The 17,373-nt window shown below is 36.6% G+C and overlaps 1 protein-coding gene across 1 annotated transcript; it reads left to right on the top strand.

The window, feature by feature from the left end:
• Window positions 1-10,755: 10,755 nt before the first annotated feature.
• LOC128514876 (uncharacterized) lies at window positions 10,756-17,018 on the top strand. The gene is made up of 5 exons (XM_053488764.1): window positions 10,756-10,988; window positions 11,079-11,423; window positions 11,575-11,667; window positions 16,074-16,111; window positions 16,286-17,018. The coding sequence occupies exons 1-5, from the start codon at window positions 10,937-10,939 to the stop codon at window positions 16,403-16,405; spliced, it is 648 nt and encodes a 215-aa protein (XP_053344739.1). The 5' UTR covers window positions 10,756-10,936; the 3' UTR covers window positions 16,406-17,018.
• The last annotated feature ends 355 nt before the right edge of the window (window positions 17,019-17,373 follow it).

Raw genomic sequence — 17,373 nt, forward strand, 5'->3', positions numbered from 1 at the left:
AGAGAGAGAAAAAACGTTGGCTCAGTTGTGATCACGTGACGCTCGGCATCAAAATAAGAAGCGCATACGTGATACATGATACTCGGTACTCGTAAACCAAGACTTATTCATTTTCCAAGAATAAAAAAAAAAATGAATATATATATTTTATTTACACTATTTTCCACATTTTTTTTCACTACACTGAGTAAGGAGGAATGACAGATGCCATAAAGTAGTCGAATATAAAGTTTAACTCTATTTCAAAGTAAAATATCAAAGTAAAAAGTCCACCAAAATGAAATTACTTAAGTGAAATAGAGATACTTAAACATTACTTAAATACAGTAACAGATTTATATTTACTATGTTACTGTCAATCACTGCAATTTGTATAACAGAAATTAATGAAAACTTCTGTTAATTAAAGATTTTAAATTTGTAAAGGTATAGAGATGAAACCCTGTTCTACACCTGGAACACATGACATCACACCTCCTGATACAGGTGATGGAAATAGTTTGGATGGAAAGAGTTTAAAAAAAGTAAATTTTCTTTAAACTGTTTCAGCTTTTGATATTTAATTAAAACATGTTTTCCATACAGGTTCCAGCTCTACTGATCAGATGCGTGTGCTGTTCTGGCTCTCTGTTTCTAGAGTTGGAGTTCTTGTCTTCATTATTTTTCCAACGATGCTGATTGTTTACAAATTAAAATACAAATTTTAATAAAATGGAATTTATAGTCTGTTAGATTTAACTAAATCATATCACTATAAATGAGTTAAAATGTTTTTTTCATATGATGATTTGATATATAATCTGGTGTTTACAATAGATTTAAAAATACAATGACATCAGTGTGAACCTGCAGAATACCTGTGATTTATTTGTCTTTTCCCCTTTTTAGACAGTGATGTACTTAAATATGTATAGAAGAGCATTTCATTCAGCAACGTGCAAATAATATTTCTAAAAAACATTCATTCCTCAATAATATTTTATTGTTGTTGTTTTGATGTTATTACTGATTGGTGTTTCTTACTGTAACTTTTGGCTGCTTTTACTAGTAGTTCTGTAATCACTCCATTTCAACATGTATTACTCCCTGATACTATATGAAGAAGAAATCTTAAGAGGAAGCAGACTGAGAAGAGAACTCATCCTCATCTGGGTGTCAGTAGATTATAAATAACTTTTTATCTAGAACTGTATAGTATACTGTTAAAAATGCAGAAAAATTCAGGAACTTCTGAGTTTATGAGAAACTTCTGAATATCAGCATTCAGTCAGTCATTTCTGAATTCATTAGAGTTTTAATTTAAAACTATGTTGTGTTGCAGTTATCATCTGTTGAGTAATTTGAGTTGAGGCTGTTTGTATAATTTGCAGTTCTGCGGTTCTCCAACATCACAGGATGTTTATGGTTTCCATGTGGTTCCATTAAATTTCTGTCTGACTCGTCCTGGTGTCCCTCTTCTGGTTGGAGATTTCTGAGCTATGCAGAAAAATCTAATGTGGGGGCCCCTGGGGGCCACGAGACTCACAGGCACCTTAATGGCAGCAGATTCCATCCTGGAAAATAAAAAAATCCTCAGGAAAACGAGAGGGTCCTTATAGTGTTTGGGCCCTAAATAATATACTGTAATAATCATCTGTTTATTCTTTAAATGATAAACAAATGTACTGTTTATTGTACACGTTATTCGATAAACTGTAATACATTCACTTGTCTTGTGTCTGTAACATTCTGTATAAATGTATAACTACATGAGAATAGCAGGATATATTCATTCTAATAGACGTGTATTAACACAAAGCCACATTAACGGCCACCGCGCAAAACCGTGTAGGTAAGATAGAGTGTTATATTATCTTCAGCTGTTGTTTATATCATGAAATAACTGTGTGGTAAATGTCTCTCGTACACACACACACATACACACACACACACATGCTAAAAACTAAAACACACACTACTGACTCCTGTCACCATCCGTTATCACCCAGATGAGGATGGGTTCCCTGTTCAGTCTGGTTCCTCTCAAGGTTTCTTCCTACAGTAGTACCATCTCGGGGAGTTTTTCCTTGCCACTGTCGCCCTCTGCTTGCTCATCACGGACTATCTTATCATTTTGATTCGTACACATTCACATCCCATAAAATTTAAATAATTAAATAATTCTTTTGATTGTGTAAAACTGCTTTGCGGCAACGTCAATTGTTAAAAGCGATATACGAATAAAAGTTAATTGAATTGAATTAAATACTGTCTTATCAGAGACAGACACGTGCAGGTCTAATTGGTCTCTAATTTAAAGTATTAGATAATTAAAGCTGCTGTGTTGATTCGAGTCGTTACACAGAGACTCTGAGAACAGAAAGTTACAGAGGAGTTTACTGGAAGTGTGTTAAGATTGAGGAATAAAACCTTTAACGACAGTAAAATCTACACTGTAAACTCTGTATTTAATAACAAACTACACTGTTACATTTACATTATACTGATAAAATAATAATAATAATAATAATAATAATAATAATAATAATAATATAAACACACACACGTGATGAAGTTCTGTAGTTGTCTTAGTGTTATATTATCTGTATGTATAGTTATTTAGGGCCTGAAGCACTATAGGTTGGAATCTGTCTGAGACTTTGGCCTGTGGGCGTGGCCCGAGGCCCTCAGGGGCCCTCACAAGAGATTTTGCTGCATAGCTCATACACACGTGCACGAATTTAAACAATCACCACCAAACCGGGCCGATGTGATCTAAAAACATCGACGATGTAAAATTATAGAGGGATTTTTGATCTCAAACGGGTCAGACGTGATAATGTCTTACACTTATGCTGAAAAGTGATTAACAACTTTCAGTGACATCATGTTCAGTGATATACAGTATATATATATATATATATATATATATATATATATATATATTTTTTTTTTTTTTTTTTTAGCAGTTGTGAGAGTGAAATGATCAGACAGTCTAGGGCTGCACGAATCAGGATTTTTCTCCATGGGAACTAAGATCACGATTCTCTCTCTTTGTTTTTTTCTTTTTTTCCCCCAACAAAATACATTAATTACACTTAAGAACAAAGTGTTGTCTGCACAGGACTTTCAACTCTCCTGTATTAAAATAAATGTCACATTTCTCTATTTTAATGTAATTAAACTGAAAAGTTATATATTAATATATCTTCTTTCTGTTGTCTCTGACTTTATCTCCAAAACATCTCACATGGGTCTCCCTCTGTATGTAGATAATATACAGTAAATCAGACTTAAGTGTTGGATTTGATACTTTTCTTGTTATTTACTGTATATACAGTCATATAATGCTTTCTCTATATTAATTCTCTCTCTCTCTATATATATATATATATATATATATATATATATATATATATATATATATATATTATATATGTGTGTGTGTTTACTCTGTTGCGGTCTGGGAAGCGATTCCGCTCCCTGAGGGCCACACAGAGGGACTGAGGAGGAGCTTCTTCCCGCAGGCGATAAGGTCTCTCAACCACAACACTATGCAGAACTAACACAATCTTTTCACAATCAATCAATCAATCTTTATACACCCATGGACACTATGGACAACTCCACGCACATCTACACTACATGTTTACGTTTACATTCTGGACCATTACACAAAGACACTTTTTCTATGCATATTTGCACACCATTATATTTCTATTTGTACAGCACATTTCTATTTTCAGTTTCTATTTTCTTAGTTCTATTTTTCCTAGTTAAATTCTATTTTATTTTTTTATTTAAATTTTCTATTGTATTTCTTTTATTCATATTTATTACTTATTATAAGCTTTAATTTTCTTTTTTAAGTCACTGGCGGTCGTGTAAGCATTTTACTACATTTCGTACTGTGTATGACTGTAAATGTGACAAATAAATTTGAATTTGATTTTATTTGATTTTATATATATATATTTATATATATTCTCTTAATATGACTTTAATAAATCTGCTCACATCGGAGCGCGCTGGCTTGTTGGAAAGCCAGTGTTTATCTCGGAAGTAGCCTATATATTTGTGTTTGTTGTATTTTTGGGGGGTGGAGGGTGAGGGGTATGTCTGCATTTTTATCGATAAATCACACGCGTTTATCATCCTTCTGATCAAAACGCTGCCTTTTGTTAAGGCTGTGGATTTATACACACACCGATGAATGAATTTTAGATGGATTTTAAAGCATGCTTTTTAGGCCTAAATGTTAGGCCAGGTGTATCATGAAGTGAAGACCTGTTGTTTAGTTGTTCCCTGCACCAGAGGCGTAGATTTAGGGTGGACGGAGGGGATGTGTCCCCACCAATATCCTCTGACCATTGAAATGTCCCCACCAATAATTTAATCCACCTAAAAATAAAATCGTGATGTCAACATTAACCTAGACACGCAGAAAGGGATAATTGACGTTCTCTCCTTGAGTCCTCCCGCCCCCAAAACACGTATGAACATTTTGATTGGCTGTGCCTTCCCCTGCCCTCATGTGAGAGCCTATGGCTGCGTTCAGATACAAGCAGCGCCAAATGCAGTGGATTTTTTTTCCTCTTTACAACACTTTATTGTTTTTACCACTGTATTTTTTTTCCATTCATAGGTAATAAAGAACAACATACCAACAAAGAATGTCATGGAAAGTAGTGGAGTAGAAAGTATTTTAACATGAAATGTAGTGGAGTTAAAGTAAAAAATCCCACAAAATGAAAATACTTCCATGGAGGGCACTGGTGACTCAGTAATAGGTCTCTCGCCTGTCATGGGGAAGGCCTGGGTTCGATTCCCACCTAATGCCCAAACCTCAGCCATGCAGGGCGAGTCCCAAACCCAGAAAAAATGGATGAATCCACTTGACGGGAGCAGCCGAAAGACTAAGACCAACAACTGTCCACCACTGCTGTTAATATAAATATCTATATATAATGTTACGAAATGAAAACCTCACTCATCATCTATACCATCTTATCCTGTATCCTCCTCCAGGTAGGAAGCCTGGAGCCTACAGTATGCCAGGAAACTTAGGGCACAAGGCGGGGTACACCATAAACAGGGTGACAATCCATCGCAGGGCACACACACACACACTACAGGCAATTTGTGGATGCCAATTAGCCTAATCTGCATGTCTTTGGACTGTGGGAAGAAACCAGAATACCCGGAGGAAACCCACTAAACAGTGGGAGAACATGCACATAGAGATGGAAATTGAGCCTGGCCGGGAATCGAACCCGGACCCTCGAGGTACAAGGCGACAGTGCTAAGCACTACACCAGAAATAAAACTTTGTACTACACCTGGAACACTTAACAAGAAAACACACTCTGTTACACACCAGGGTTCAAACAGCAGTGATGAAAAATTTAAGAGTTTTAAACAAATAAGCTTCTTATCTCTTCTATATCAATATTTTAAAATGTTAAATTTGTAAATAAATCTTTAATCTCTTAATATATTAATTATTGGGTAATAATTTAAAAGTTTTCTAATTGCTTTTGTTGTTTAAAACATGTTACAGCTCTGTGGAAGAAATACTGATTTATAAAGTCTGTTAGATTGAACTAAATCTAATCACTATAAATTGGTCGATATGTGATCTCTTACTTTTCTTTTTTGACCCTGGTGTGCTGGAATATATAAACAACCAGAGTATTATTATTATTATTATTATTATTATTTTATCAAAGTGCAAATAATATTTGTCAAAAACATGCATTCTTTTGATAATGATATATATATATTTTATTAATGTTATGGCTGATTGGTGTATCTCACTGTTGATTTGGACAAAAAATTACATGGCTATAATAATTGAAATCTAAGGAATGATTTGCCGCCAGTCAGATGTTTCGAGAGACTGTTGTCAGAGAGGACTGATGCTCCAGCTCTTTTAGGATGCAGGCCGTCAGTGTGGTAGAGCCTAGAACGCTCCCACAAAACATTGAAGATATCAACAAAGGGTAATTTCTGTTGTTGAGATCAAGATTGTAACCATTCATTAAAAGCAAATAATCTACTGAACCTCTAAATTCCTTGCTGAAATGTGGGAAGCGGATGATGGAGGACAACAAATCCAATATTCTCTTTCAGGGCAGCGGGCACCTGGGCAGCAACATCAAGAACTCGGGCACCAGGTAAACAGCGAGTGCTCATCTTACCTTTAGCCGTGGTAGCACGGACGATGGAGTCTCTGATGATCAGCATGTCGTGTACCAATTTTGCGAAGAGGAGAAAAGTGGTTTCGGGTTTAGATTTTAAAGACGGGTGGTGGCGGAGGGGGAGAAGTCCTCGCCCAGGGCCTGGACCATGTCTTCCGTTGCTGCTGCATCCAGACTCGGTGGCCGGAGTGAATGAAACCTGGGCGGGCCATGTCCTTGGTGCACACAGTGTTAAGGTTGTTGAAGAATTTGTGTCATGCTGAGAATTTACCTGAGACAGGTGAACACCGGTCCATGATGGTTCTACTGTAGCTTTACCTGTAGTTCTGCTTCTCCACAGCCTCCAGCTCCAAATTTACTGAATGCAGCTCGAGTCTATCCTCACCTGCACTCAGAGGCAGACACACAACCGACATGGTGTTTAGTGTAAAAACTGAGGTGTGAGTTTAGTGTAAACTGAAAAGCGTAGGCAAACTTATGATAGCCGGGCTAATGGGCTAGTGATGCTAATGGGATAGCTGGCTAGAAGCGGGTGCGCTGGAAAACAACGACAAGCGTTTTGAATGAGTATATTATAAAATACTGACACGTGTTTACTCTTCATAAGAAGACAAAAGGTTAGAATATTAAACTAGAAAATTGGGAATTATAAATTAGTCTGATGAAGCTGGTGGAGTCAAATAATGTTCTATGTCTCTCATTCTCGCTCTTAATCAGTAATATATGCTGAGTCAAGTCAGGTCCTTAAATGCTGCTGTTTACGGACCTTGAATATGGTGTAATTTTTGGTCCAAATTCCCAAATGAGAAATTTTTGTGTGCTCAAATATTATTTTTGAAAATTACATCTTAATTCTCTCACAACTTGTACCTCCCTTTCTCTCTCTCTCTCGTGCTCTCTCAATACCCCAACACTGCACTCCTTTAAGTTGTGACAATCCTATAATGATGATATAATTTCAGAGACTGGAGAATTGTGTTCACTGTATCCAATGTTCATCTCCCACTTGGACTGATTCTGAGGCTCTAACTGAATAATTAACGAGTGATTAAATTTCAGTAAATTCAGAGACTGAGACTACAACTTGTATGCATCGTCTCCAAACAGTGACTGTAGAGTGAATGTATAAAAGCACAATGTTTGTGGTATTTATAGCAGAGCTGCTCAGTCTGTGGTTTTGCTCAGTGTTACCACGGCAACGTTACACAGTTGTGTGTGTCTCCAAGTCCTGTGTGTGTTAAGGTGACAAAAAAAAAAGAAAAAGAAAAAATAATGAAGCCACACGTTAAATCACTGACAGATTAATGATAAGCAGTTCAGCTCTAAAAGGGGATTAAGTCTAAGTTCAGACTGTGTTCGATTAGAGTGTGTTACTGACCAGTGCACCAGAATTCAACAAGACTGTCACACACACACACACACACACACACACACACACACAGTTTATTAACACTTAATAATTTAAACACATATGCTCTTCCTAAACACTGAAATGTGTGTATTGTGTGAGATGATGTGAAAAGTGCTGCAGAAAGTGAAATGAGAAACATGGAGTTTAAACTGAGAGTCGAGTCTAAAGTTAATAAATGCTCCTCATATTTCACTTTAGCAGATACTTAAAGATAGACACTTTCTTCACACTGCTACTTCCTGTTTCTCATTAACAGGAAGTTCTGCAGTCCTCCCCTCCTCCCCCCACACTGGTACTTTAAGTTCCAGGTTCCACCATATTGAGACTGTGTCTGTTCCCCCGAGATAAACACAAACACACATGATGGAATTCTCAGAAAGTTTCCTCTAATAATCTAATTACTAGAAGATAAAATGATCATCACATGCACGGCCAGTACCTTTGATCTGAAGCTAGGACTGATAAACATTACATCTCTTATATTTAATGTGTTTATGGAACTAGAACTGATCAGATACTAGAATTAGACCAAATGAGTAGTGGAGCTCTAAATGAACACACTACAGTCATGGGGAAAAAGAAAGTACACCCTCCTTCAGTTCTATGTGTTTAATGATCAGTTTTTAATGATTGCTGTAGATATTCATTATCGCTCCCCATTTCCCAGACACAGTACAGGAATAGTGAGAGCCTCATGCTTTTCTACATGTGCTTCACCTGGGGAGACTTTGGCAGGAAGTCCACCTGTCACCAACCACAGTGTTCTTCCAGACTCTCAGAGAGACAGTGAACAGTGTTATCAATGTTTTTAAGAAGGAGACCAGCAGGAGGAGAGAGACATGGACAGTGATGACAGAGAAGCCAGAAAAGACAAAACTCACAGAGATGCTGATGCTGGGGGCTTTGGACATGACGTCCTGGTTAAGTTAGGGCCAGGGGTAGCTCAGTGGTTAAGGCATTGGGCTACGGTTCAGAAGATCCCAGGTTCAAACCCCACAACCACCAAGTTGCCACTGTTGGGCCCTTGAGCGCGGCCCTTAACCCTCAACTGCTCAGATGTGTAATGAGATAAAAATGTAAGTCGCTCTGGATAAGAGCGTCTGCCAAATGCCTAAATGTAAGTTTAAGATGAAGTTAAATTATTACCATTACTGGCACTTAAAGTTTCTCATTAGTGAACTCTGTCTATGTGTCTGTGTGTCAGTGTAAACTTCACAGAAGAACTCTTTAGTTTATATCTCTCACTTTAAACCACAGTGCTGTTTCCATTAACACTGACACACACTCTCTGGTGTGAGATGGAAACTAGAGGACAAACGTCTCAAACCAAACAGCAGTGTGAGGACATTAAGAATAATAGACAATTATCATTATTAATAATAATAATCATAATCATAATCATAATTATTATAATAATAATTTGTATTATTATTATTATCATGAAACTAATAATTGATATTTGTATAAATTGTATAATAATTTATATACTTTTAGACATGTTTTATAGAGGTTTATTAAATGATTCATATCTACTAAAAGATGTGAGATTATCCTATAATTAATATCAGTTCTTTCTCTGCTGTTTTGTCCTTCTGTGAGCTGCTGATTAAACACTCAGTCTCAGAAACTCAGAAACCACAATGTTATTTCTGTTCAACTGAAACAACTGCATGATGTGAGAGAGCGCTGCTGCAGTCAGTAACACTTCTACACGTGTGTTTCAGTTGAACACTCAGTCTAAACACATGAGTCCACTCTCATTACTGCTTTTAGATTGGTTTGGGGGCGGAGCTTATAATAACAAGGTTTCGCACAGAGTGATTAATTCTGAACCGTGGATCGTTTCCATACATCACTTATGTTTGTCCCTCATGTGTATGCAATGGTTCATCTATTTATATACACAGTGGAACCTTGGATTGCGAGTATAATTGGTTTTGGAAGCGTGTTTGTATATCAAAACACTCGTAAATCAAAGTGAATTTTATAAGAAATAATGAAAACTCAGATGATTCATTTAACAACACAAAAATATTTATATAAAAACAATTAATGTAAAATATAAAGTAAAAATAAAACGAATTAACCTGAACTTTACCTTTAAAAAAACGCAGAGCTGACATTCCAGTAACTTGTGCCTTTATTGACCACAACAGAAAGGCATGAAATAGTTACAACAAAAACTAATGACACACAAACACACACACACACACACACACTGCTTCCTGCGTTCAGCTGCTTGTTCTCCATTTTGAACATAAAAATCCTTATATATATGATAGATAGAGAGAGAGAGAGAGATAGATATATGTATAATTACTTACTACTGCCATTTAGTGTAGAGGTGGATTTACTGTTCACCTGTCCACTAGATGGCAGTAGTGATGGTAAGCAGCTGAATGTGGCAAGCTGAAAGAATGTGTGTGATTGGTTTTAGACACAATCACTGCAAAAGACTCCCAGCTACAGTGGTTAGGACCAGAGAGAGGAGGGGGGGGGGGTGGGGGGGCTGTTGTGTAGAACACACCTCCGTGCAAGCACACACATACCCGCCGCAGGCACACACACACACACACACACACACACACAAACACTTAATAGGGCCAGGGGTAGCTCAGTGGTTAAAGCATTGGACTACGGTTCGGAAGATCCCAGGTTCAAACCCCACAACCAAAGTCGCTCTGGATAAGAGCATCTGCCAAATGCCTAAATATAAATTAAATGTGCTTTAGAGAAAAAACAATGGCTCAATTGTGATTGTTACTCTCAGCATCAAAACAAGTGTTAGAAGATTTTATTAATGGAGCCCCAGCATGAGACGTGTGTATTCCTTAATGTTCTCTGTACAAATACAACAACAGTAACGTTGCTCCAGGCGAAACAAAGTGTGTTTTTATTTATCTGTAAAGATCCACAACCCCAAACCCAGTCTGACATTTACTGTAAAACACTTTATTTCAAATATTAACCTTACAAAAATAATTAGTGAAAGGTCGGTACTGAGACTGTACATCGCCCCTCCCCCACAGCAGGATTCCACATTATTCCTCTTTGGGGTTGTTAGATCTGCTGACCTAAAAGCACTTCATTAAACTTCTTCTATCAGAGAGGTTCCAGCACACAGGACTGATAGAGCTCCAGTAGATCATATCTGTAAAGTCATGTGACTCATCACAGCATCAGAATAGACAAGAATTCACTGTGAGCTTCACATCTCATTACAGCTAATGGACCAATCAAATCAGTCCACAGCTTCAAAACATCCAATCAGGCGTGAGTCTGGACCTGGTTTTCTACTGAACACACAAGTTCATTACCTCACTATCACTTTGTCTAAACAGGAACGATGATCACACTCTTTGTGGCTCTTTACTCTCTGCTTTGTCTCTGCACAACTGGTGAGGAACATTTTAAACACTTTTATTTAAAATAGTCATTTTACATGTTTTACTAAATCATCAAAATTAAATATTAAACACTTTTTACAGGAAACACTTCTGACATCAAGGAGTTTCAAGTTAAAACAGTAAAGCCTGGAGAAGCTGTAACTATGGAGTGTAACATTAGTGGGGACAAAAACAAAAATAGTTTTGCTTGGTACAAACAGAGTTTTGGAGAAGTGCCTCAGTTTTTTGCGAGACCGTACGCTAGCCCTCCTGGCTACATATTGGCTGAGCGATATAATAATAGCCGCTTCAGTGTTACTGTAAAGGACCAAAAGTTTGATCTCAATATTAATGAAATAAGAGAAGATGATGGAGGAGAATATTTCTGTGGATATGTGGAGGGAACTAACCTAAAGTTCACATCTGGAACACGTCTGCAGTTTGAAGGTAAACAGTTTTACTCTGATAACCTGCTAATTCCAGATCAACACTTTAACCAGAATTATGTGTACATGTGCATTAAATGTTGAATATTTCACATTATTCATATTTAGTATCATTTCTGTTTATTTGCTGCTTTTCCAATTTATTTGTAAAGGTGAAGAGATGAAACCCTGTCCTACACCTGGAACACTTAACAAGAACACACACTCTGTTACACACCAGGGTTCAAACAGCAGTGATGGAGAAGGTCAGAGTTTTAATTAAATAAACTCTCTTTAATTTTGTCAGTGGTGGACGATGTACACAAATCCTGTACTTAGATATTTAAGTTTTTTTTTTTTTCTCCAGAAAAGTAGAAGTCCTCTATTTAAATTAGTATTTAAGTACAAGTGGACTTTTCCCTGATCTTCTCATTGAGACGCTCTTATGCCACTCTGGACACATCTCTTAATATAACATTTAACAATTAATTAATATTTACCCGAGTCCATGTTTTAACACTGAATGGTAACAGTTTTATCCTATGAGATTGGTTGATTAGTTTTAAACACTACACACTAAGGTAGTACAGCTCGCTAGCTAATGGAAATGGATAAGACTTTAACTGATTATTAGCTCCAGCCTGTGTTACTGTATTGGGTTGTGGTGTAGTGATGTTTTACTGTGTAAGAGTTACCAATTACTTAACTGACTGGCGAGTCACAACATAATCATGGTAATGATGGATTAAGACACAGACACAAAGAAATATTTCACTGTAGTGAGCTAATGTGGCGAGGCGCTGTGTGCACAGATCAAATCTCACTATAAATACCCAAACCGTTAAGGAAAATATGTAAATGTGGATTATGTCACCACTTTACAATAAGGGGAACTAAATACTTAATGGAAATCAGGCACACAAGTTTGTTACCACAGGGGCAGAGACATGGAATCAGTATACAAACTGTTTATTAAAGTTATAATAACCAAATAAAATATAGTGTTGATAAGCTAAACTACCACAGCTCGATACACCACTGATTACTAAGGCTTACCCGCAGCAGGGTAGGCTAGCACACACACACACACACACACACACACACACACACTTAAACTCCCAGCTCAGGGGCCTAAAAAACACACCACAAAATAAATGAAAGACCACAAAAGACAAAATAAATAGACTAAACAATTATCAATAATACACAATTCTCAACATCACTGATAAGGAACCATTAACACTCGACACAGAAAAACAATATGTAGCGAAAAATGTTAAACAGGCCGAGGAAACAACAAAAACAATAATCAAAGAAATCATACAATAAACAAACAACCCTAAATACACAAAGCAGCAGAACAGCAGCTCAGTCATAATCCTGTTCTGTACAAAAGGCGCTTCCAATCAAATGATCCATCCTGCAGATATTAATCAGGGAGACACACAAGTCATACAGTTTCTCACAGTCCAAATCTCCACAGTTTACTCAGAGATGAACTCAAACCAGCTGGAATGAAAACATGTCAGTTATATTAAGCATAAATTCCACCACCTGGTTAATAAAACTTAACCTACCAGGAGATAATGACAGCCTGCACACCACCGCCAAGCCGGGAACAAGATGCTGTTCCAACTACAATAAGTAAATGTGCTTAGCTGAAATGCACGAGCTCACTGCAACATTAGCAAAACAGCTAAAAACATATCTGCTAAACAGAGACCCACACACACCAAGGGCGGAGCTAGCAATGACGCAACCCAGGTAGCCAGACTGCAGTCTTTATATAACAGACACTAAGCTGTGACAGGTTGTCATTCTAAATCAGGAGTGGGAACTTATCCACTCAACCACACTTACATTAGAGTTAGAGAATTACATTGGTGTTTCAATTTACACATGTTTTTCCCACTCATAAGTTTGAAGGAAGGACATGTAACATAATGTAGTAAAGTAGAAAGTTTACAATTTACTTTTAAATGTAGTGGCGTTAAAGTAAAAAGTCCCTCAAAATTAAAATACTTAACTAAAGAACAGAAACTTATAAAAAGATACAGTCGAACCTTGGATTGCGAGTAACTTGGTCTGCAAGTGTTTTGCAAAATTGAAAATAAATTTTAACTTAAAAAGCGAGTGAGGTCTTGCAATGTGAGTAGTACATACACGCTTTATCTCCCGAGTGTCACGTGATCACAACTGAGCCAATGGTTCTTCTCTCTCTTGGCTGTGAGATTGTGGGTAATCATCTCCCATGCTCGATCTCATTGTGCCTGCGTCACTCGTATAGTCAACACCAGTTTGTGTGTGTACTGTTTACTATAACACCGTGACCACGTGTGACTGTTCTTTAGTAACCGTACTGCAATAACAGTCCTCGTGAAGTAAAAGGTTAAAAAGTCTGTAGGAGTGCGGGAGATGATTCTGTTTAAGGACAACGCAACGTCACATTTCCACCAAATCCTCAAAAGGAGGCAAAAGCGAGTGTAATTAGACCAGTGGTTCTCAAACATTTTCTGTCGTTTCCCACTTAAGGCAGTGGGCGAATTTTCAAGCCCCACTTGTCAACAAAATTATAACGAAATCGGCCAAGTTTACTATTTATTGAAATATCAATTTCTAAACCAATAAGATCAAATAACACCAAGTTAAAAACAGATAAAATACACGTTCTATTGTTATAACAGACTTACTTCGTCACTTATCTAGAGCTTTCTTTCAAAGAAGTCGAGTGGCTTATTAATGTGACTGGGGTGTGTTGTCTCTAAGTGTCTTCCTACTTTGTTGGGTCTCGTGCTGTCTGCTGCCAGCGGATTAAGACAAAAAACACACACGTCTCTCCTCTGCCCCCACCATCCCCACCATGAATCCAAGCGCAACATACAGTAGGCTTCATCATGTTTTCCTTTCGGCTGGATTTTTGGTTGATTAGGCTGATAGTGCTGAATCACCTGCTTATTTGTGGTCCATGTAACAAATGTATCCATTGACGTTATTACGCTCACTACATACAGTACGCTACTGACCCGATTTGTGTCCGCGGTAAAGTTAGTTTGATATTTGCATCTCCGAATATATATATATATAATAGCTGTGTAAATAAACCCGCAAATAAGATACCCACATATATTTTCTCTCTACATTGTCTTTAAGCTACATCCGCCTTAAATTATGCATGTTTAAAAGCATAAACACCATTACTCTCTACGGCGCAACGAGTGATTTAGGGATCATCGCAAAATGCCGCACACCAACAAAAAGCGTAGAACGATATTGATCCTCCCTTCTGTTCAGCGCCCGAAGGATCAAAAGGCAACTTTGTTGCCACACTGAAAACTAGAAATGCCAGACTAGTACTGCCTGATAAAATATTAATGTTTAACAAAAATACAGAAACATCAGCATACACATTGGAATAAATGAAATGACATATATAATACCGAATGTTTCCTTATATATTGTTCCTCTGCAGTTAACATGCCGACGTTAAACCGTTATTGTTGGACTATGGTTCCACTTTTTCTCTTATGTTATTTTAATTTACTTGTATTAATGATCCATTTCTTTGCGTGTGATTGTTTCGTTTCGAGTGTCCGATCTTTATTGTCAATAAAGAAAAGCATGAATTAGAATAGGTACTTTCCTATTATTTTCCACTAATTCCCTCCCGTTCATTGCGCCCCACCTGTCATGTCTGTATTCACCACTAGTGGGGTGCGCCCTACACTTTGAAAACCACGGCATTAGAGAGTTTCACTGTTAAAGTTACACAAAAAGGAGGAAGAGAAAGAAGAGGATGAGGAAAAAGAGGTTATTGTGTAGAACGATTAGTTATTGTGTGTGAAAGTCGTCCTATACATTAAACCCCTCCTTCTCCTCCTTCTCGTCTCTTCTCCCTAATGCCAGGCCAATTCTCTGCAAGGTAAATTGCAGGTTAATCTGTTTTATATTTACTTTATATTTACTTTAATTAATACATTTTTATATGAATATTTTTGGGTTGTGGAACAAATCATCAGAGTTTGCATTATTCCTTATGGGGGAAATGTGATATACACTTTGATATATGAGTGCTTTGGATTACAATCACATTTCCAGAATGAATAATGCTCGCAATCTAAGGTTTAACTGTAGTTAAGTACAGTAACAGGTTTATATTTACTCTGTTGCTGTCCACCACTGCACTTTGTATAACAGAATTTTCTATAGATTAAATCATCTTCTTTGAATAAATTATTTAATTTCTAAAGGTGAAGAGATAAAACACTGTTCTACACCTGGAACACACGACACCACACCTTCTGCTTCAGGTGATCAAACTGGTAAGAGTTTTAATGAAATAAACTTGCTTTTAGATTTTTTTTTAAAGATATAGTTAAAACATTCCCTGTGTAATCCAATATTTATATAAGTGTTATTTATTTATTTATTTATTATTATTTCAGGAGTTACGCATCAGATTATTGCCTTAATAGCCACCAATATAATATCTGTTATTGTAATTGTGGCTCTGGTTGGAGTTTTACTTAAACAACAAGGAAAAGGTTTGTTTAATTTATTTTATTATTATTATTATTATTATTATTATTATTATTTATAGAGTTACTGTAAAAATTGTTACTAAAATGTGAATCCTTTCTCCATTTAATCTTTACTTGTGTGTATTATTGTTCAGGTTCTTCATCAAACAACCATCAAACTCCCACCAATCAGGTAATCCAGTCTTCTATTCATTGTGATTCTGTTCTGTTAAATAAATACACATCTGACCTACAATCCACAATGTACAGAGAAATTTAAGACAAATATTTACAGAATATCAATGTAATCATTATATTTAGTCTTTTAATCCGCTCTGGTTTATAAACGTCTCTTGTTCTTTATCAGGCTGATGATGAAGATGTCTTGAACTATGCAGCTGTGAGTTTTGCTAAGAAACCTTCATCCTCCAGAACATCCAGAGACACGAGCCATCAAGACGTTTATGCACAAGTTAAAATAAAATAGATAAAGAGAAATAAAGTCAGAACTGAAAAACAATATGAATGTAATCATCCCAGTTTGTACACAGATGTGTTATTTAGACAAAAAAAAATTTATTGCTGAAACGTTCATTATTATTTCCAAACTGTTTACTTGTATTAATTTGCTCTACCTGATAGATCTTTATTGTTTGCTTGTTTTATTTCTTTTTCAACTTTGCATTTGTACTCAACGTCCTACAACCTGTTTTTTCCCCTAAAAGTCTAACATTTAAATGTTTTTCAATATTTGCCTTTAAAATCATGAACATGGTTTTTATATTCAATTAATAAATATGTTAATAAATATGTTACATCCTGATCACTAATCCAGGGGCGTAACATCCTTGTGGTCCCCGGACACTGTGGCCAGTGATGTGTTGAGAGGAAGCAGACTCAGAATAGAGGTCATCATCATCTGGGTGTCAACAGATATAAATAAGTGTGATTATAAATAACTTCTCATCTAGACCTGTACTATACTATAATGTGCAGTTGTGTTAACAGGAAATTATGAGCTGATGAAGAGTTTATGAATATCAGCATTCAGTCAGTCATTTCTGAATTCAAGATGTAAGAATCAGTGGTGCTTTATTGACATGAGAGATATTTACATCTGTATAGCCAAAGCTCAGGGATGAGTCAGAAGAATAACAGGAATGTATAGATCAAAATATTAGCAGCTAAAAGTCATAAAAAAATTAAGAAAAATATAGACACATAAAACACAGACATTTAGCTCTGCAGTCAAAGATAAAGTGAAACTTGTGCAAACTATTGAAAAGAAAAGTAATAACAGCAATCAGTGTGTGTGTGTGTGTGTGTGTGGGCAGTGAGTATGATGATGTGATCATACTCACTGCCCTTCACTGTGTGGCAAAATGTCAACAATTCTGTGTTTTTCTGTCAATATAGGGTGGTGTGTGTGTGTGTGTGTGTGTGTGTGTGTGTGTG

This window comes from Clarias gariepinus, chromosome 27, assembly GCF_024256425.1.
Source record: "Clarias gariepinus isolate MV-2021 ecotype Netherlands chromosome 27, CGAR_prim_01v2, whole genome shotgun sequence".
Taxonomy (NCBI): Eukaryota; Metazoa; Chordata; class Actinopteri; order Siluriformes; family Clariidae; genus Clarias; species Clarias gariepinus.